This window comes from Vicugna pacos, chromosome 30, assembly GCF_048564905.1.
Source record: "Vicugna pacos chromosome 30, VicPac4, whole genome shotgun sequence".
Lineage (NCBI taxonomy): Eukaryota > Metazoa > Chordata > Mammalia > Artiodactyla > Camelidae > Vicugna > Vicugna pacos.
Window position 1 is genome coordinate 9,577,691 of NC_133016.1, and position 22,516 is coordinate 9,600,206.

Sequence of the window (22,516 nt, forward strand, 5' to 3'; positions counted from 1 at the left end):
ATCCTGTAAAACATAAATTAGACAGATAGAGAACCAATAAAAATTGTATATAGTACTTGCAATATGAAATCCTCCATATTTCTCTTATGTTAAAACAGAATATTATTTTTTCCTTTCTCCTTCGTAGAGATGTCTTGTGAAATATTACTGCGCTGGACATACCCTAAGGGACCCTCAATGAGTCAGATCCTTGTATAATTCCCTTCCCTTAAGTATAGACAGAACCCGTGACTTACCTTCAAACCAACAGAATATGGCAAAGGTGAGAGATTTGCACACGTAATGAAAGTCCTAATAAGTTGATTTGAACTTAATCAAAAGGAAGATTACCGGGGGGCTTCCACTAACCGCCTACCTACCCGGCCTACAGCAAGGCGATCCCCGACTCCCTTCTTCATGGCGTCACTTCTGTGCTGTGGGCCCAAGCTGGCCGCCTGCGGCATCGTCCTCAGCGCCTGGGGAGTGATCATGTTGATAATGCTCGGAATCTTTTTCAATATCCACTCCGCTGTGCTTTTTGAGGATGTTCCCTTCACGGAGAAAGATTTTGAGAATGGCCCCCAGAACATATACAACCTTTACGAGCAAGTCAGTTACAACTGTTTCATCGCCGCGGGCCTTTACTTCCTTCTCGGAGGCTTCTTTTTCTGCCAGCTTCGGCTCAATCAGCGCAAGGAATACATGGTGCGCTAGAGCACCGTCGCGTTTCCCCTCGCCTGCCCCCACCTGTATTTAAAGACTCTCCCCACCTGGTCGTCGTCCCCCCCCACCCACCCCGCCATCCATTCTGGCGCCTTCTGAGGATTGGATTTCCCTGGTGGAAGACTGAATCCCTTGTTCGCCAACCTCTGGCACCCGTCCTCAATGGAGAGAAGTTGTGGCCGTTCCCTGTCCCTCTGGCCCCCTCGCCTTGTCCTTTTCCACAATAAAGAGAAACTGCTCTCCTAAAAAAAAAAAAAAAAAAAAAAAAGATTACCCTGGCTAGTTCTGACCTGAGCAGGGAAGCCCTTTAAAAGAGGGTCTAAGACTTTTCCTGAAGTCAGAAACTCGAAACAGCAGAGACTCCAAGTGTGTGTGTGTGTGTGTGTGTGTGTGTGTGTGTGTTTGTGTGTGTGTGTGTGTGTGTGTGTGTGTGTACATGTGTATTCCTGGTTTTGATGAAGTGAACTATCATGAACTCCACGACACAAGGAATTCTGCCAACAACTTCAGGGAGCTTGAATGTAGTATCCCTTCCCTAACGGAACTTTCAGATGAGAACACAGTCCAGCCTGCAACTTAATTTCAGCCTTGTGAGGCCTGGAGCAGAAAACCCAACTAGGACATGCCCGGACTTCCCAACTATAGAAACCGTGAGACAATGAAAATGTGTTGCTTTAAGCTGCTGAGTTTGTGGTAATGTGTTACACAGAAATAGAAAACTTATACAATACCATTTAAAATGATTATTTATGAAGTACTACTAGCATTTCCTTCAAAGTTAGGAAAAATAAAAGGATGACTACTCTTGACACTTTCAACACTGTGAGGGAAAGAGGGAAAGATATCACTGTTGGCAGCTGTTTTCACTGTTTACCTAGAAACTCCAAGAGAATATATTGATCATCTATTAGAAACAACAACTCTGGCAAATTAATCTGCATAGGCTCGCATGGTTTCCTACACATAAACCTAACTGGGGTGGAGGAGGGCACAGCTTGGTGGTAGAGCACATGCTTAGCATGCACAAGGTCCTGGATTCAATCCCCAGTACCACCATTTGTACAAATTAATTAATTAATATCCTAATTACCTCTCCCACAAGAATAAATAAATAAAAATTTTAGAAAAACCGTAACTAGTGAGAAAATATGAGAAGGAAATATACTACTTATGATAGCAACAATAACACAATAAAATACCTAGAAATAGGCCTAAAGGAGCTTTTCAACAACTAGATGAAGAAAAAAATGAAACTCTGCCTAGAAGCATACAAGAAGACTTAAAAAAAAAGACATTACCTGTTTTTGATATCAGAGGGAAATTCAATAGTTTAAAGACATTCATCTGTCCTAATCTATCTATTCAGTTACAAAATCAATAAGCTTTTTAGGTGGGCCTTGAGAAAACAATGCTAAAGTTAACACAGAAAAGTAAATATGAGAAAATATTAACTATACAGAAAATTATGGTTAGTTAACATTTGGTAGGTTCCAAGCCCAATTCTGTTTAATTCCCCCATTAGACAGGTAGTGTTACTAGCCCCGTTTCATAGATGCAGAAATAGCAGCTTAGAGACTAAGTAACTGCCTGATACACATGGGAGCCAAGGTCTGAACCAAGCATCCTAGCGTCCGTGCCTGAGCCGTTAGCTAGTTTTCTGTTCTGCTTAGAGTAAATCAGGCAGTTCCACAAGATACTGTATTATAAAGCTACTGTCATAAAAAAAATCTTTTGCTGGCATAAGGAAAGGTGATGAAAAGGAATACTTTATTAAAAAATCAAGATTTCAGACAAATAAATCCATGTGAGAAACTGGTATACAACAAAGGTAGCCATTCAAATGAGTGGAGAAAAGATGGGTGTTAAATAAATAATGCCTGGACAACTGACCACCCATTCACAATAATAAAAGTAAAACAACAAAGCTAGATCCTGAGCTTAATCATTACACCAAAATAAATTCCAGAGAGGGCAAAGATTTAAATGAAGCAATGAAACACTGAAAGTAGCTGAAGAGCAGGCAGGTGTACTGCTGTTTTAGATAACCTAGTATCAGGTCTTTGTAAACATAACAAAAAAAAATGAAAGAAAAGAATGATAAATGTGACTACGTTGAAACTTAATTTCTCAAACCTAAAAAGGTACTAACTGAAAGAAAATGGGAAAATATTTGCAACACATATAACAAAAGATGAACTTCCTTAATACACAAAAGATTTTAGTAAATCAATAAAAGAAAGATGAAAAATGAACATACAATAGAAAGTTGGACAAAGAATGTGAACAGGAGTTCAACACAAATATGAAATGCAATTTGTTAAAAAAATTTCTTATCATGGAGAATTTTAAACATACAGAAAAGTAGAGAGATTGGTTCAGTCAACATCCCCCACACCCTGCACCCATTCCCAGTTGCAGTGGTCAACAAGCCATCAATTCAAGGCCATTCTTGTTTCATTTATCACACACACAAACACACACACACACACACACACACACACACACACTCAACCTACCCACCCCTACACTGCATTATTATGAAGCAAGTCATTGTATCTGTAAATATGTCAGAGAGAATATCTAATAAGACTATAAAATGCCATGTTTCCTATCCTATTGGCAAAGATCAATTAATTGGAATTAACTGAGCTGAGGGCTTTGAAAGAGGAAGAAAACTGAAAGATAGCTCATACCTGATACTCTCTGAGAGGGAAGAGGGAGTTTTGAGAAGAGATCAAATATTTTCCACCTTCCTTCAACAAGTAGAACATTATCAGGCAAAATCACTTGAATCCTGAATCCAACACCAGAGCAAAGGAGACATTCTTGGAGAAAATGTCCAGGAAAGGCTTGTGTCGCACAGGCGTGGGGAAAGGTGTTTGCAATGTATTCTCTGTGTACATGAACATTTCTGTATTTGAACTATCCGCAGTCTGGGGGATGATGGCGTTGGCATGTAACCTTCCGAGGGCAGGCACCTCATCTTTTCTCCTCTGAGCTGATGCCTTCGAACATAATCACCTTAGATAATCCACAAGGAGGCTGCTTCAGCGGACACGCCCGCCCTTCCAGGGCTGACTGACGTTGCTGGGTTGGTTCCAGAAAGGTGTGCTGCCTGATATGGAGAAAAGGTTTCCTGCCTGAGAACCTGGATGAATCACTTCCTTCACATGACCAGCCTTGTCAGTGCTTGGCCTTCCTTATAGCTGTGTCCCAGGTCAGGGAGGGATCTGGTGAGTCACTCGAGCAGAGACCTGACTCCTGGGTGGATAATGAGTGGCTGCCCTACTCATGCTGTGACGACTTTAGTATTATGTGTTTCTTGTAAGGTGAGGGAGATGGGTTTGGTCCTGGATGGGCTGGATGTGAGACCTTGCTGAAGGATGAGTCACAGATGCCACCTGCCAGCTGACCAAGCTCCCTAATCTCCAAAGCCCTTGATCATTCACAAGGAGACTTCATTTTGTTCAACAAACCTTGGCTATTTAAGCACATACTCTGTGTGTATCCGTGGGAGAGGGGGGAGGCGTTAGAAAAATGAATAAAATGAAGATTTAGCCCTGGTGACTCTACAGCCTAGAAAGGAGTAACACTATGCAGGTGAGGCTAACAATTTTTTGTGTATCTGTTATGCGCCAGGCACTGAATTAGACAATTAGCATGCATTGTCTCAGGACAATTCAAGGTCCCAAAGTGCGATGAGAGTTCAAGGAGGTTTCAAAGCTGTCTTCAGCAAGTGACACTCGAACTGGTACTTGAAGAATAGGTACGCTTTTAGCAGGCTGAATTGGTGAACACAACTGAGGGAGAGAGGATGTATTAATCAAAGTCCAAATTGGGGCTGTGCTTCAGAAGTGGGGAATACGCTGTTCATCTCTGAAGACCTTGTTTTCTAAAACGTTAAGACTGTTGCAGTAGCTTCCTGCCTGACATTCCTGCCTCCTGTCTCCCCTGTCCCTCCTATAAAACCAACTGTGAGATCCATCTCCATAAAACCAACACAGGACTCCCTGCATTTTGAAAATTTGCTTTGTGCCACTTCACTTTTATGAAAGACCTGTGTTAGGACCCATTTTCGCTAACTGAAAGAAATTTGTAAAGGGCTTTTGCTTTTATAAGAAAATGCAGAAAAAAATAGCATACAGTGCTTGTTTTGCAGTGAATTACAGAGGGAGCACACCCCGGGTACCACCATGGGCAGTGGCACCGCCAAGCTCTTTCCCCAGAACTACATTCAGCATCTCAGCATCAAGTTGCTATAGCTTTGAACTGTGTCTGTGAGCATCTGTGCTTTATCTTGATTTATTTCGTGCATCTGTTAGCAAGATTTTTTTTTGCTTTAGGCCATTTCAGCTTATGAAATATGAAAGGTTTCATGTAGGAATGGTTTCACGTACGAACACGCTGCTTTTGGAGAGCAGGGGAAACATGTATCCGACCAAATCAAGACTCCACTAGCTTCTTTCTTCTAAAAGGAACAAAATTAGGAAGGGAGGGAAAGAGGGAAAGAAGGAGGGAAGGAGGGAAACAGGGAGGGAGAGAGAGAAAGAGGGAGGAGAAAACCTTTCAGTGAATCCTTACAGAACAAAGTCCAAACTCCTTATCTTCAAAGCTGGAGCACCTGGCAGTGCCAGCTGGTGCATTTTTAGCTTTCCCTCCAGTCACTCCTTCCCTGCAGCTCCCCCTGCTTTCTACATCCCAGCCAGCCCTCAAATACGTCATATATTTTACACTTCTGTGCCTTTATTCATGCTTTTTTTTCCTGCCTGAAATAGCCTGGCCACTGTCAAAATCAGTTTTAAGATTTAAAGATGCAGTTGCAAAGATACATAAATAATTTGCATATACTCTTCACCCAACATCCCCTACTGCTAACACCTTAAATAACCACTATATATTTAACAAAACTAAGAAATTGTCATCAGTATAACAATACTAGCTAAAATACGGACTTTATTTGGATTTTGGGATCAGTTTTTCCACTGTCTTTTTCTGTTCCAGGATCCAGTCCAGAACATATTGCATTTACGTGTCAGTCCCTGAGTCTCCTGCAATCAGTGACAAGTTTTTCAGTCTCTCCTTGTCTTTCATGACTTTGATATTAGGCATTTCATAGTTTAAAAAACAACTCAATTTGTGTTTTTACAGTTTTTCTCTCATGATGACACAGGTTTGGGACTTTTAAGAATACCACAGGTGATACTTTTCTCGTTGCACATTAGAGGGTACATGATATCAACACGACTTACTACCGTTTTGGTGATAAAAGAGGGATTTTTGACTGTTTGGTTTATATCCTGCTTCCAAAACAGCCTGGCACTTTGTGATACCCAATTGTAGTACTCAAATATCTCAGTGAATTCTCTTTTCATTATTACATGTCTGTGCCTTCCACTAAACTGTAAAATCCTAAATGACAAAGACTATATCTTAGTCATCCTCATAGTTTCTTAATGCCTAGTAGACTTGTGTTTAGTGGGTGTTCAGTAAAATTTAGGGATTGAATTGAAAGGTAAATTGGAGTCTGGTTATACCTTCAGGCAAAATTAAAGACCTTAAGGAACGAGCGAGTTATTTTAAACAGCTCAGTTGTACAGCTTAATATTTATTAAGTGTCTTTTATGCGCTGACATTCTAAGGGCTGGAGTCCCTACAGAATTTCATCAGTAACTGGAAGGGGACATGAAGGGGCCAGGAGGAGCATTGATAGGTGCAGGCGGAGAGGGCTTTAGCTTTGAACCTGGATGATGGAGACTTCGTGATATTCTGAGAAGGAAAAACCAGAGAAGTTAAGTTTGGGGTATAAGATAATTAATCTGACTTCTAATGTGTTGAATTTGTCTTCTGGGGAAACCCTATGGTTTTTGGAGTTCTCTGAGAGGTAGCTATAAATGCTGGGCAGAAGGCAGGGTGGGCTGAGTCGTTTAAATTTGAAGCCATTCCTATCATATTGCTATCTGAAGCCCAGAAAGGGAGTAACATTAGCAGAGACTGAGTAGTGAGAAAAAAGAGGATGCTCTTGAGGATATTCTGCCGTTAAGAGTAAGAAGCTGAGGAAGTGAGGAGGTCAGAAGGACATTAGGACACCACACAGAAGAGATTTCAAGAGCTGGGTAGTTGACAATACCAAATAAGAAGGAGGAGGAAGCACTTTAATTATTTAGGAGAATTAGGGAGTGAGCAGGAAATAAAATGGTAGAGTGATTAACCACCTATTTCACTTTCCTTTGAGAAGCTGAACTATGAAAGGAAGGAAGAAAAAGAGTACTGTGGCTGCAAACAGGTCTTATCTCAGTTCTGCTACAAAGCCCTGATTTCCGTGGTCTCACATAAAGCACTAAACCTCTCAAGCTATTAACCTTCCTTGTAACTATAACTGGAATAAATAATACCTGGCCTAACAGTTTCACAAGACTTGTGTCCGGGAGTCTGCATCCCCACTAGACTACTGCCAAGCTCCTCGACGGCAGCGGCCATACATAATTTTTTTTAATATTCTCGGGGCCTCGTAGAGCCAAGACAATAACCACTGGAAACATGCTTGCTGGATGAAGTGTTAAGCGTGAGCAGTAAGAAGCGCTAACACGTACTGAGACCTTCCTGTTCTCCCATCACCGTGCTATGCGCCCAGTCGCGCCGCACTAGCGTCCTCCACAACTCTGAGGTCGGTACTCTTAACTACCCACTTCTCAGAGGAGGAAATGGTAACGGGCCCTAAGTTCCCAAACACTGGGTCTGGGAGACGGGGTAACTGTTTTCACACAAAAGCCACAGAGCGACAGAGCACTCTCCACGACGTCGAGTAAAAGGAACCTGAACCAATAACTCATCTCAAAATACAAGACACCCAAAAAACGGGGCAAAACAAACCGTTTCCGGCTCCAGGCGGTCCCCTTGCTCCCATGCTGGAGCCGCAGTGCGCCTGCGCACAGGCTGACTTCCGCCAGGCCTCGGGACCCCTCTCCAGGCCTCGCGAGGCTCCAAGCTAACGCGAGACTAGGATGGCTTCCCGACTGGGTGGTGCGCGTGCTGATGACGAAAGCGGAAGTTGTGAGGCCAGAGGCGGGACCAGAGCCCCGAGGGGCTCGGGATTGCGGAAGTTTCGTGAGGAGGGTCGGGCGGTTCTTGGAGCGCAGTGTTGTTTTGGAACAAGTTCTGGAAGGGACGCCGCCACTTGGGGTCTGAGAGGCACCAGCCTGCTCACGTTTGGGGCACCTGCGGGCGGAATCGACAGTGGTGCTGTTGGCTTTCTCTGCCCCCGTTCCTCCTCCAGGAACCGCCTCGAATCTCCGCCATGGCATCCACTTCCAACAACCTCCAGGTATCACCACTCTCCCGCCCCCTGGAGAGCTAGAGCGAGGGGAGGCTCGGGCCGGGGGTGGGGTAGAGGAGCGGGGGAGGAGGGAGGAAGCGGCCGCGCCCCTTGTGCCGGGCAGAAGAGGGCGGCGACCTTGCCCAGAGGCAGGTGGGAGAGTCGGACGCTTTCCGCCCACTTCCGGGGTCTACCAAGCCCACTGGCTTTGTGAGACTCTTGACTTTTGTTGAGACTTTTAATTTTGTTTTTTCCATTTTATGCCAGCCGAGTTTGAACTGAACTGGGCAGAGCTTTGAACGAGAGGCAGCGGACGCTCCAAACAGTGTAAGGGAGAAAGGAAAGAACGTCATGTATCCAGAGCACTGCTCTGAACCAGTTGAAAATAGAGTGGTCCGAGTTCGCTCCTAGTTTCTCAAGTTGGTATAGCAAAGCCCTTTTCGAGCTGTCAGGTGGATAGAAACTTGAGACAGTCTTCAAATCTGAGGAATCCGTGAATTCTTTGAGCTGTGCGTTGATGTGCAGTCTATTACGGCTCCCAAAGTATGTTAAGATCAAGGGGAACTCTTAAGCTCTTTTTTGACAACGCCTTCCCACGCCTTATTGCAGTGAGCACAGTGTTTTGTACATAATCATGTAATCTTAAGATTTTAGACTTAATTCTTCGGTCCTTGGAATGGAATTTATTGAGATGAGAAATTTTTGAAACAGTCTCCCATTTCTAGAATAGATCTGAGGCTTCAGTGGGGTTTAGAATGTGACTTAACCTGGAGGGCTCTGGTCCACTAGGTAAGTTTGGAACAGAAGAGTAGCATGAATACCTGTATTGAATTCTTGTCTTGGCCTTACTGTTGAACAGTATTGTACCTTTGAGTATCAAAGGTAACTTCTTTTGAAGTGCCCATCTTGTCTTCATCCTTGTTGGTTTGTCAGCTAACTGCATGGTTTTGTTCCACCATTTTTTTAAAAAAAATTTTTTATTGACATGTAGTTGATTTACATTATTATATTAGCTTTAGGTATACAGCATAGTGAGTAAGTATTTTACAGGCCGTACTCCATTAAAAGTTATTACAAGTTAATGGCTTTAATTCCCAGTGCTATACAGTGTACCCTTGCTGCTCATCTATTTTATACATAGTCCACCATCTTTTAATTTTTCAAGACTTTTCATGTGGTTTGGGCATTCTACAATGTAACTTTTATCTATTTGCTTAGCTTTTTTCTTTTGCAGGATTTGCAGTTTCATTCTATAATCAGTTTACATCATATTTGAAGGGGATTATTGGTTGTTCTTCAGTGAATCAGCTAAAGATTGACCCATATTAAGGCATAGTTGCTAGTGTTAAACAGGGAGAGACGTTGAATTACAATTTTATCAATGGTTGAGGTCACAGGTGCGCTTTCTCATCAACTTTTTCAACCTTCTAATGTAGGATTTGGATGAAGAATATTCAATAACGAATAACTTCCTCACCAAACAAGGCAAAAATCTCCATAGCCAGATGCTTATAATCAAATGGAGAAATGCAGATAACTAAAAATCAAAATAAAATAATGCAATAATGCTATGATAGAATTAAGGTTAGTATAGGAGGGCAGAAGGAAGGGGTTGTGTAACTCTTCAAGGATAAAGGAGAAATGTTCCATAGAGAAGGTGATGTGAGCTCAGATAAAGTGAAAGGTACTGACACTAATTGTCTGCCTGGCGTTTGCTGTGATCTCATTTAGTCCTCAGAACAACTCTTCAAGATGAATATTATTCTGATTTCACAGTATAAGAAACCAAAGCTTTTTAAAGTTATGATTTGCCCAAAGACATACAATTAATTAGTACTGAAGATGTTTTTGAGTTTAGATCTATCTGCTTATAAGTTTGTGCTTTTTTCACTATAAAGTTATGCCTTTTTGGACAAGAAATTGGAGTGCATTCCAGGCAGAGAAAAACAACATATGCTTCAGTCTAAAAGTGTAATAAACCTTGGAGAGGGTTGGGAGAAATTGCAGCTAATGCAGTGTGCATAGAACTCAAAAGTTTACTCAGTCCTGAGTATTTTTAGTGTCTACCATGCCTTGCATTTTGCTTCGTGTTGGGGAGTCAGAAGAGAAATATATCATCCTTGACTTCCAGGCACTTATATTCTGATGTGAAAACAGACATACAAAGTGACTACTAGGATACTGTGTGACCTTTGGACAAATGTACAAGAGGCAGTGGAAATTCTGAGGAAGCATAGGCTAGGCCGTCTAGGGGTGCTGGAGAGGGCTTTGCAGCAGGAGGGCCATGATGACTGGGCTGAGTTTTGGAGAAGCTGGAGTTTTATAGGGAGAAGTGGCATAGCATATTCCAGGTGGAGAACACACTATACACAAGGGTACGATGTCTGAGCCAGCTGTGTTTTCGCAGTAGTTTGATGTGATGGGAAGAGAGTGTGCCAGGTGGGAGGTCGAGCCTAGTTAGCCCACATCACAGAACCATGTGTGCTGCACAGAGGTGATTGGTCCCCATCCTGCTGTGGATGGAGAGTCAGGAAAGACAGTATACTCAGATTTTTGTTTTAGAATGAAACTGTTGTACGTGTACAGGAGACAGCTTGACAGATAGCAAGCCTGGATGCAGGGAGGCCAGTTAGGAGGCAGAGTTCTGTGTGGTGGGAGATGGTAAGAGCCAAAATAGTCCAGTACCTATTAGAATAGAGAAGACAGGATTGATCAGGGACAAATTGAAGAGGAAGAATAGTCAGGCTTGGATTTGCACTTAGAAAGTGAGGGAGGCGGAGGAGCCTGGGTTTTCTCCCAGATTTCGTGGATTGGATATCCGAGTGGATAGGAATTGGTTTGGGGATTACAAGAAGAGGGGGCATTTGAGGGGCTAGGGTGGTTTTGAGCTTCTTGGATTTGAAATATCGGTGGGGACAATCAAGTGGAAATGTCCATTGAGCAGTCCAATATCCATTGGCTACATATATGTAGAACTTAGAGAGGCTGGGCTGGGAATAAGGATTTAGGAGTTAGCAGCATGCAGGTGGTAGCAGAGGTTAAAGGCATCTTGGAGAGTTTATAGAATGAGGAAAAAACAAGGACCAAGGTTCAAAGCCAGTGAAAATCAGCCTTTAAGGGGAGAGAAAAGGGAGCCTGAAAAAGAATTGTGCCACAGCCAAGAGTAAAACCTGGAGAGGATGGTGCTTTCATGACCAGAGGAGGCTGTGTCAGATGTCTTATGAGGGCTAAGTGCTTACCTCGTTACCTATAACTAGACAAATGAGAGATCTGATGGTCACGGAGCAGCAAGCATTGCCGTAGGAGGAGTCAAGAAACCGAGATGAACTTGGGGTTCTCTTTGGGACTTTGCTATGGACGTGAAGAGGTGTGAGATGGTAGCTAGAGGGGAACCTTGGAACTGGGGAGGACTGGTGTGTTTCCATTTGTGTGTTGAGCTATGACTCAGTTAGGACTCGCATATAGTTTTATGCTAAATAATGCTTCCCTTGGGAAGGGAGAGGTTAGGTTGGGGAGAACAGCTGAGTAGATATAGTTGAGGGGATAAATGTCAGAGGAGGAAGGTGGGGATGGGCCCCAGAGCACAGGGGAAAGGATTAGCCTTGAAAGACAGGGGCTGGGACATCTTTCCTCCCGAAATAGATGGTTCTGGAATTTACCCAGTTTCTTGGGATTGTCTAGTGTGGGCATGTCATGGTCTCCTAATCTGAAAAGTTCAGTCCCAGATGTTACCAGCCTTTGTACTTCCATGTTGATGACCGGATCCTGACTGGTCCTGGGGTAATAGACTCAGTCAGTCTCGTGCCGGGTCCTGTGCTTGACTCCAGAGTGTAAAAAAGCCAGTACAAGAGACATGACTCCTGTGCTCATGGAGATAGTATTCTAATGGGAGAGGACAGGCCAGAGCAAACAAAACCCACATGTACAGAAATAAGCCACTGGAAGGATTTTAAGCAGAAGAGTGATGTGTTTTAAAATTGAACACATTTGAGAGTCATCAGCTTGAAGATAATCAGCTTAAATCATTGAAAACAGCTCACACAGGGAGGGAGTAAACAGAAAGAAGCTCCCACCCAGACCCTGAGGAACCCAGTTATTTCAGTGTCAGGTACAAGAGGAGGACCCAGCAAAGGAGACTGAGCAGGAGCTTGGGAGAGAGGGAAAGAAAACCTGGGAAGTGGTGCTTGGGGGCTCAACAGAGAGCAGTGTTCCAGATGGGAGTGAGGCTTTTTGTAGAATGTTGAGGAAAGATTAGGATGAAGACAGAGGTGACCTTTGGATCTGGCATCACAGAGAACCTTGATATGAGCAGCTTTATTGATAAGAAAAGGGGCAGAGCGTAGATTGGCAGCTGAGGAGTAAGTAGAAGAAAAGGAACGGGAAAGAGTAGTGGCCACCATGGTGGGACATGGGCTCTGAAGGTGGCAGAGAAACAGAACCAAGCTGAAGGGTTTTTAGTGTGAAGGATTTCTAAAGGAGGGCTGTCTGTATGCTGATGGAAATGTCCAGTGGAGAGAGTTGTTAGACATGACAGAGGTGACTAACAAGAAGGAAGACGATTTTCAGAAAGCAATAGTGGAGTTTTTCATGTGTTCAACAATTTTTCTGAGCACCCATTGCATGCCAGGCACTGTGCTGGGCTCTGGGGTAATGCAGCGCTCCAGATGAAGTCCTGTCCTTGTGGGCCTTCCCTGTATATTAGGAGATGGCCCATAAATGCATATACAAGGGAACGTCGTGATAGTCAGAGATGGGACACGTGCAGGAGTGAGGGGGGAGCCCAAAGCAGGGATGGGGTGCAGCCTTTGAAATAGAGGATCAGGGGCCTCTCTGAGGACTTGGCACTTGAACTGTGTCTAAAAGGAGACCCTCGTGCATCCATCTGTGGAAGAGCGGGGAGAGTGTTCTAGGCAGAGGAAGACTCGGGGCTTCAGGTTAAGTCCCAGGTGGAGCCAGGGTCCAAATAGGTAGGTAGGTCATGACCCAGCATTTGAGATTTATTGTTTGCAATGGGAGGTCATCAGAGGGTGCCTTTCACTGATGCTGCTTGGACTTCAGTGTGTTGAGTGTGGAAGCAGGCTGACCGCTTAGAGGAGGCAAGGTGGTAGGTTTGCCGAATGTGATAGTGGATTGAGCTAGGATGGTAGCGATGGAGATGGTCAGGGTTATATTCTGAAAGAGTAATTGGCACTCCCAAATCATGCAAGACACAGGTAATTTAATTTCAAATGAAAAATACTAACAGAAACAAGTGTGAAGTGGAGCATTCAGCAGGGGAAAAACAGATGCATGCTCTGAAATTATCATCTTTGATTAAAGGTTTAACATGTACTGTCCAATATGGTAGCTACACGTGGCAATTTAAATTTTACTTAAATAAAATTTAAAACTCAGTCTTCAGTCACACTAGCCAAAACTTTCAAAAGTCATATATGGCTGGTGGCTCCTGTATTGGACAGTGCAAATACATACATGTCCCTCGTCAGAGAAAAGCTGCTTTAAAGTCATGGGTACCATATTTGGAGCTAGCTTGTTAAATATTGACTGTACGAGTTTTCTTTCAACAAATATCATTTTGGTTCCTAAAAGAGGGCTGACTGCAACTGAAGGGGATGCATGGCTGAAGAGGTGAATGGTACAGCAATTCAGAATAATATGAGAAGGAAGTTACAGCTAGAAAAGGAAAGAACTCACTTCTGCTACGTGACTTAGCCGGCTGAGCCTTCCGGTGCATTTTATGTGGCCAGGTGCACCAGACCACCAGTTGACCACGTGCTGTGACTTCACCCTTTATATCCTGCTGAGCTTGTCAAACTTTTGAAAATTTAGCTTTAAGTTCAGGCTATTTGAACATGTACTGCTACATTTGATCAATTCTAAAATACACCATTTACTTTTCTTCCCCCTGAGATGGAAGGCTTTTTCTTGCCATTTATCCCATCTGTAGGCAGTTCACAAGCAACTGCTTCAAAATATAATATTCTTAATATATGATTAGTTTTCTGATTATTTAGGTAACTTCTTACCTTAATTATATACTTATTTTTAATATAGCATATCCATGATTATTTTTTTCTACTGGCTCTTTCTGTTGAATATAGTTTTACTACCTAAATTAAACCGGGTGGAATGTGTTAATAAACCATGCTGTACTTTATTTCTACATGTTTTAAGATATTAAAGTTTTTTTAATAAAAACTTCATTTTGAGATAATCATAGGTTCACTTGCAGTTGTGTGAAATAATACAGACAGATCTTGTGTGCCTTTCACCCAGTTGTCCCGCCAGTGAGAGAGCACGTTGTGAAACTGTAGGGCAGTATCACAACCTGGGTGTTGACGCTGATTGCGTTCTTCCGTCTTACTCCGATTTGCCCAGGTCTACTTGTACCCCTGTGTATGGGCTGGGCGGTGTACGCATGCACGTCCAGTGGGTTATTTCTGCCAGAATTCCGTCGCGTGGGCTAATTCCTGTATCTCTCACCACAATCGTGATACAGAAAAGTTCTGTCCAGAAGGATCCGCCTAGTTGCCCTTTCATAACCACAGTCACTTCTCTTTCTCTTCCCCTTACATCTCTGTCTCCTGACAGCACTAAACTGTTCATCTCTGATTTTGTCATTTTGAGGTTATATGAATGGAATCATTCAGTATGTACCCTTTTGGGATTGGTTCTTTTCACTTAGCATAATTCCTCGAGATTCAGCCAAGTTTTATGTATCAGTAGCTCATTCCCTTTTGTTACTGAGTAGTACTCCCTGCTGTGGGTATACCACAAGTTTAACTGTGCAACCTCCGAAGGACATCTAGAATGTTCGAGTACTAGTTTTTGTGTGAGCTGAGTCTTCGTTTCTCTGAGATAAATGCCCAGGAGCGCATATTCATATGGTAGTTGCATATTTAGATTTGTAAAAAAATAAATGTTTCCCTGAGTGGCTGTGCCGTTTTATATTGCAGCAATATGTAAGTGATCTAGTTTTCTGTATCCTTACTAGCATTTGGTAGTGTCACTATTTTTAATTTCAGCCATTCTGCTATATGTTTAGTGATACCTCACTGTGGTTTTAATTTGCATTTCCCTAATAGCTAGTGATGTTGAACATCTTTTCATATGCGTATTTGTCATGTGTATATCCTCTTTGGTGAAATGTCTATTTATGTATTTAACTTATTTTCTACTTTGATTGTCTTTAAACTGTTGAATTTTGAGAGTTCTTTCTATATTCTTAATACTGGTCCTTTCCCAAATACGTGGTTATAGTCATTTCTCCCAGTCTGTAGCTTGTCTTTTCACCCTTTTAACAGGTTCTTTTATAGACCAAAAGTTTTTAAGTTTAATGAGGTCCAGTTTATCTGTTTCTTTCTTTCTTTCTTTCTTTCTTTTTTTTGGTTTGAGGTGTAATTGGTATATAACATTATATTAGTTTCAGATGTACAACATAATTCACTGTTTGTATATATTGTGAAACGATCACCTCAGTAAGTCTAGTTAACGTTAGTCTGTTCACCATAGTTACAGATTTTTTTTTCTGTGGTAAGAACTTTCAAGATTTACTCTCTTACCAACTTTCAAAAATATGCAATACAGCATTACTAATTGTAGTCACCATACTGTACATCACATCCCCATAACTTATTTATTTTATAAATAGAAGTTTGTACCTTTTGGACCTCCTTCGCCTATTTCATCCAGTCCTGACCTCTGGCAATCACCAATCTGTTCTCTATGATCTCATTTTTTGTTTTTGCTTTTTGGAGTTTTTTTTTTTTTAACAATCTACATATAAGTGTGATCATATGGTTTTTGTCTTTCTTGGCCTGACGTACTTCACTTGGCATAGTGCCCTCAAGTTCCATCCATGTTTTTGCAAATGGCAAGATTTCCTTTTTTATGGCTAAATATTTCATATATATTTATTTTTTTCTTTATCCATTCATCTATCTATGGAACTAGGTTGTTTCCATGTCTTGGCTATTGTAAATAATGCTGCAGTGAACATGGGGGTGCACATAGCTTTTCAAGTTAGTATTTTCATTTTCTTCAGTTAAATACCCAGGAGTGGACATGCTAGATCATATGGTAGTTCTATTTTTAATTTTGGGGGGAACCTCCATACTGTTTTCCATAGTGATTGTAACAGTTAAAGGGTTCCCTGTACTCTGCATATTCACCGATACTTTTCTTTGGGGTGGGAGGGGTAATTAGGTTGGTTGGTTGGTTGGTATTAGAGGAGGGACTGGGGATTGAACCCAGGACCTTGTGTATGCTGAGCATGTGCTCTACCACTTGAGCTACACCCTCCCTCCTTAATTCTTGTTATTTCTTGTCTTTTTGATAATGACCATTCTGATGGGTGTGAGGATCTAATTGTTTTGATCTGCATGACCCTGATGATTAGTCACGTTGAGCACCTTTTCATGTACCTGTTGGCCATCTGTATGTCTTTTGAAAAGTGTTTTTTTCAAATCCTCTGCCCATTTTTTGATCAAATTGTTTGGGGTTTTTTGCTATTGAGTTGTATGAGTTTTTTATGTTTTCTGATTATTAACTAACCCCTTATCAGATATATATGATTTGCAAGTATTTTCTCCCATTCAGTGGGTTACCTTTTCATTCTGTTGATTCTTTCCTTTGCTGTGCAGAAGCTTTTTTGTTTGATGTAGTTGCACTTACTTATTTTTGCTTTTGTTGCCTTGCTTGTGGTATCAAGTCTGGAAAATTACCACCAAGACCAGTGTCAAGGAGCTTACCACCTATGTTTTCTTCTAGGAGTAAGTTTTATGGTTTTAGGTCTTAGATTCAAATCTTTAATCCATTTTGAGTTAATTTTTGTGTATGGTGTAAGATAGTGGCCTGTTTTCATTCTTTTATATAGGCCTATCCAGTTTTCCCAGTGCTGTTTATTGAAGAGACTGTCTTTTTCCCCATTGTACATTTTGTACTCCTTTGTGGTAAATTAATTGACCATATATGTGTTGGTTTATTTTTGGGCTCTCTCGTCTGTTCCATTGATTATGTATCTGTTTTCAAGCCAACATCATACTGATTTCATTATGTGTATATATACAAATATATGTACACATATATACATGTACATGTATATGCTTTATATATATAGTGCTTTTGGTGTCCAGTCTAAGAATTCTTTGCCTAGCCCTTGATTGTGAAGATATTCTTTGTTTTTCTAAAGATTTTATAGTTTTATATTTTATATTTAAGTTAGTGATCCCTTTTGAGTAAATTTTGTATAAACTGCGAAGTTTAGTTTGAGTATTCTCCCTGGTTTTTTTTTGGCTTATGGATGGTCAGTTGCTCTGGCACCATTTCTTAAAAAGCCTACATCTTTCCTCTATGAACTTGCTTTTCTGTGTCTTGGTCAAAATTCAGTTGGACGTACTTATATGGCTCTATTTCTGAGAGTTAGTTTTGTTTTGGTTTTTTTTGTTTGTTTGTTTGTTTGTTTTTAACATTTTTTATTGATTCATAATCATTTTACAGTGTTGTGTCAAATTCCAGTGTTCAGCACAATCTTTCAGTCATTCATGGACATATACACACTCATGGTCACATTTTTTTCTCTGTGATTTATCATAACATTTTGTGTATATTTCCCTGTGCTATACAGTGTAATCTTGTTTATCTATTCTACAATTTTGAAATCCCAGTCTATCCCTTTTTGTTCTGTTTTTAATACTGCAACTGTTGCTCTTATTAATTATGGACATTTTTGGAAGATGTGAAAAAGTAAAAATTGGAGAAACTTAAGTTTTATCAAAGATAAGCTGTGTTAAATTTTCTTCTCATCTTTTTCCTGTGCTATTTGCTATTGTTTCAAATACTAACTCTTGTGCTATATATAAAAATTGTATTGTGCTTTTTAAAAACTTCCATTATAAATACTTTTTCCATGTTATCACTAATGTTACTTTATTTTAACAATTCTATGATATTATATTGTGTAGTATCTTTCTGCTGTTTAAAATTTAAGTTTCCATGTTTTGTTTTTTGTTTTTTAAGACCTCTCTGGTTATTGTCTTTGCTTGGTAAACCACTTAGTTAATGACTGGGTTAAAAGATTTGAGTGTTTTTCAGATTCTTGATATTTTCATTGCCCCATTGCTTCTGAAAGGATTTACACCATTTACATTTTACTATTGTTACATGCTTTAGATATAGCAGCATTTGATTTTGAGAATTTCCATAAATGCTTTTAACTTGAATTTTCATGTAATTCAATTATTCCTTAATAACCTTGAGTTTGACTTTTGTTGAGTGAAAAACTGTTTGAGAATCTTAGTGATTGGTACTAGGTAAAGCAGTGTTCACATAGCTTTTACCCATATAATGAATGTAATTTGTGTAGTTACAATTTACAATACAACGCAGTTGTGATTTAGAAAAAAGGATAGCTTTGTTTTAAGGTTGCTTTTATTTTTCAAGAAAACTTGCAGTATGATTATTTACTTCAAGCTTACACTATGTTTTGATTTTGATAGTGTGATTTTGCCTCCCTTCAAACAGAAAGCGATAGATCTTGCTAGCAAAGCAGCCCAGGAAGACAAAGCTGGGAACTATGAGGAAGCCCTTCAGCTCTACCAACATGCTGTACAGTATTTTCTCCATGTAGTTAAATGTAAGGTCATAGTTCGTTTGTTTATTTATTTAAAAGCACTAGAAGAAAAGATTGTTCTATTTCATTTATAAAAATTGAAATATGTCTACTTAGTGAAAAATAAAGTGGTGCCCTCAGCCCAACTGTATCCTGAATTATATGGTGTACAAAATTATTTTATTATTTTGAAATTCTTTTGAAATATGGAGAGAATAAATCAGCAATATAGCTGCCAAAAAAATTGAAATACAATGCCAGGAAATTAGAAATCACCATTAGCAAAAAAGTCCCACTAGCCTGTTAGTAGTTTTTAAGTACTCAGCCCACAAGTGTGCACAGCTTTGACACCTAAACGTATTAAAATGCCATATAGTCAATGGAAGTAAGCTTTTATTTTGCTAGTAATATACCCAAATTATGTAATCTGAACCTACTCATTTTCTAACCATCTCATTGAGAATAATCTGTTTTAAAAATAGGTTGGGGGACACTTGTACTTAATGTTTCCCGTATGCCAGACACTGTTCTGGGTACTGGGATTCAACAGTAAGGAAGAAATGGCTGCCTTTGTGGATTTTAAACCTAATGCTGAACATAAGTGAAATAAGACATTTGAAAAGTGTCTTTCTGTCAAACTTAGTTATTTTTAAATAAAAATCTTAGCAATTGGATAATTTAGTATTTTCTTTCGAGCTTCCCCATTTAATGCCGAGGTTTTTCTGTCAAATTAAAGTGCAGCTGAGAATGAATCATAACGTATAAGGTGGGGCCAATGCCGTGCACTGCATATGTCCCTGAAGTCTCCTTTTGCCTCCCTGGGGCCTTTATTTAGTAAAATTACTATATATATGATACACCTGACATATGGGATTTCTGTCACTTTTTATACTCTGAAATCAAGCTTATGTAGACATTAATGGAAATGGTTAACATTTCTTTATTTCTGTTTGTCTTTTGACTGGTTTTGTGAGACAAGCAGCTTTCAGCTATCTGCCCAGAATGTAAAGGAAGAATATGAAACCCACAGAATATTAAATAATTTTTATTATTATTTAACATTAACTTAAAACATCCTAGTGTCTTGTTCAGATCTCTTTCTGACTCACATCACCATTGGCATCCAGCTGTGTTGGAGGAAGGAGTAGAAAAGGTTAATCATCATTGGTTCCCATAAGCTAGAGATGATCTTTTCTCTCTCCCCCAAAATAGATTTTCCTTGTTGAAAAGTGTATCTATGAGTTTAAACCTGTCTGTGTAGAATACTAATGGAAAAAATCTCTCTTTGCCCCTTAATAGATGAAGCACAGGGCGATAAAGCCAAGCAGAGTATCAGGGCAAAATGTACAGAATATCTTGATAGAGCAGAAAAACTAAAGGAGTACCTGAAGAAGAAAGAGAAAAAACCACAGAAGCCAGTGAAGGAGGGACAGCCGAGTCCAGCTGACGAGAAGGGGTATGTATTTTACCTGGTGAGATCGAATTGTATCACATTACAAGATAAAGTTAAATTTAATTTGTGAAGTAAATTCCTTTTGTTTAAACTAGGTGTTGGCAAACCGTGACTCATGGGCCAAATCTGACCTGCTGCCTATTTTCTTAACTAGAGTTTTATCGGAACACAGCCTCGTCCATTCATGCACCTGTGGTCAGTGGCCGCTTTTGTTCTGCCCCAGCAAAGCTGAGTAGTTGTGACAAGAGGCTGTGTGGGTGACAAAGCTTAAATATTTACTGTCTGGTCCTTTTCAGAAAAAGTTTGTCAATCTCCTGTTTACCAAGCTCAGGGGATGATAGAACTCAGATTGCTCTCCGTGACAGCTTGGTAGTAGTAGTAGAAAAAACATTTGGTAGGAATGGTACTCAGTTCTTTACCCTCTGGCTATTATGTAGTATTAAAGTTTAAAATTACGGAAGTGATATGTGAATTGAATCTTTGACTAGTGGTATTGGCTCTTAGTCAGTACTGAGCACATGCACAAAATGAAAAATTAATAATGTAAGTAATTTTTTGGATATCATATGTAAAGTTTTTTGGGGGGATTTGCATCGAATTTGCTTTATTTTGTCATTGTAAAGAAAACAACACAGCATAATTTATAAACATCAAAACCCATTTCTGAAATGTCTTCCTAGACGGGAGATACATCACTTACAGAAGCAGAACTTGTATATTCAGCACCTAACGTATGCATGCCAAGCTCTGTGCTGAGCAGTGGTAACAGTCTATTCACGTCACCTGATCATTCTTTTCATGGTGCCAGAAGTGGTTCCAGGTGACAACATACAATTTGGATGCCATACAGCTGGGAGCGATGCCCCACTCCACCAGGGTTGTTCTAGCAGATACCGCTGCTGCCTGCTCCCTCACCAAGCACGTCCAGTGCCAGGGAGCGGGCAGGAGAACCTGCCATGGCACCCTCAGCAAAGCCAGTGGTTTCATCTACAGCTGCGTCCCCTTGTGGGCAGCCCGCACCTCAGTGGCTTGCTTGCACCTTCTAGGAGGACTTTGGTCACTTGTGGAGCCCTAGCTGCAGGGGCGCCTAGGAAGGGCAATTAGGTACATCCTTCACAAGAAAGCATGGGAGAAGGAGGTTGGCATGAGTGTTAGCTGAATTAGTTAGCAGATTCCACTTCACCTGTAAATAACACCACCATCCTGTGATAACCAAGCCATCCTATCTTGAGGTCATACCTGTCAAGCTTTTTATTCCCCCTTATATCTTATATGTGAAAAATGATGTAATGCCGTATTTTTTGCTTTATCACTTTGTCACTAAACATCTTGAACATCTTTCCAGCAAACTATTTCTACATCATTTTTAAAGACTGCAATGTATTCTATTACATACTAATCCTTACAATTGAACATAAATTATTTCTAATTTTTTCCCTATTGTGAAGAATAAGGGCATGATTATCCGTGTAGTCATATCCTGAACTCTGATCATTTCCTCAGAATAAATCCCTGGTTGTGAAATGACTGGGTTGATCTCCTTGTTCTTCGGGGTCAGTTCATTTTCATTAGAAGCTTCATCCATCCTTCAGAACCCTCAGACTGAGGGTTGTTGACCTTTGTACCTTAAAGAGTTAATATTCTGGGTTTTTTCCTTCTAGTTAATGGCTTCTTTTTCTAATATATAGTTTTGTCTGGTCCTGATTTGTTTGTTGTAGTTGTTTACAACACTCATGTAATTCATCTTAAATCTTTTGTAGAATGAGGTGTGGGTCATTTATGAGTTAATGCATGCATAGGTATGTCATGAGAATTAGGAGCTAGTTCCTGACTTCATCCTGGTCTTTTTGTCCCCTTCCTGTTCATGATTCCATATTGATGCCAATATGACTGCTACTATTTTGTGTAATATACTCTTTTTATAAAAAAATTTTTTTATTGAAGTATAGTCAGTTACAATATGTTAATTTCTGGTGTACAGCGCAATGTCCCGGTCATGCATATACATACATATATTCATTTTCATATTCTTTTTTCATTAAAGGTCATTGCAAGATATTGAATAGTTTCCTTTATACTCTTAAAAGTAATAAAATAATAACTTTTAATGTGTATGTCTTATTTTGCCATTTAAATTACAGATATTTCAGATTAATCATTCCTTCATTTTTGCCTTATTTTGATAGCAATGAGTGATCATTTGCATATATTAAATTCTTTTTATTAGGAATGACAGTGATGGGGAAGGAGAATCTGATGATCCTGAAAAAAAGAAACTACAGAATCAACTTCAAGGTTGCTTTAGATTTCATTTTTAAATTTACTATCTTATTAAAAAAAGAAAAACTCACAGTGAATTGTCTGTTTGAATTGTTTCCCCACCCCCAACCCCCTGTATTTAAAGGAGGTTCAAGAACTGGCTTTGGTTCCCAGTGGTCAT

At 40.3% G+C, this 22,516-nt stretch overlaps 2 protein-coding genes across 2 annotated transcripts in view; both read left to right on the forward strand.

Annotated features, from left to right (window-relative positions):
• Positions 1 to 195: 195 nt before the first annotated feature.
• On the forward strand, positions 196 to 784 carry LOC102542967 (ribonuclease kappa). Its single transcript, XM_006205727.4, has one exon. The coding sequence runs from the start codon at positions 397 to 399 to the stop codon at positions 691 to 693; it is 297 nt and encodes a 98-aa protein (XP_006205789.1). The 5' UTR covers positions 196 to 396; the 3' UTR covers positions 694 to 784.
• Positions 785 to 7,749: 6,965 nt separating this feature from the next.
• The window catches only part of VPS4B (vacuolar protein sorting 4 homolog B), a 29,773-nt gene continuing 15,006 nt past the window's right edge, over positions 7,750 to 22,516 (forward strand). The window contains exons 1-4 of the mRNA XM_072952090.1: positions 7,750 to 8,023; positions 18,536 to 18,647; positions 19,923 to 20,079; positions 22,304 to 22,371. Of these exons, the coding sequence (XP_072808191.1) occupies positions 7,997 to 8,023; positions 18,536 to 18,647; positions 19,923 to 20,079; positions 22,304 to 22,371 (364 nt within the window). The 5' untranslated portion in view covers positions 7,750 to 7,996. The remainder of the gene's footprint in view (positions 8,024 to 18,535; positions 18,648 to 19,922; positions 20,080 to 22,303; positions 22,372 to 22,516) is intronic.

Coding starts and splice junctions, on each gene's coding strand:
- LOC102542967 (XM_006205727.4), top strand. CDS start 397: ATGGCGTCACTTCTGTGCTGTGGGCCCAAGCTGGCCGCCTGCGGCATC.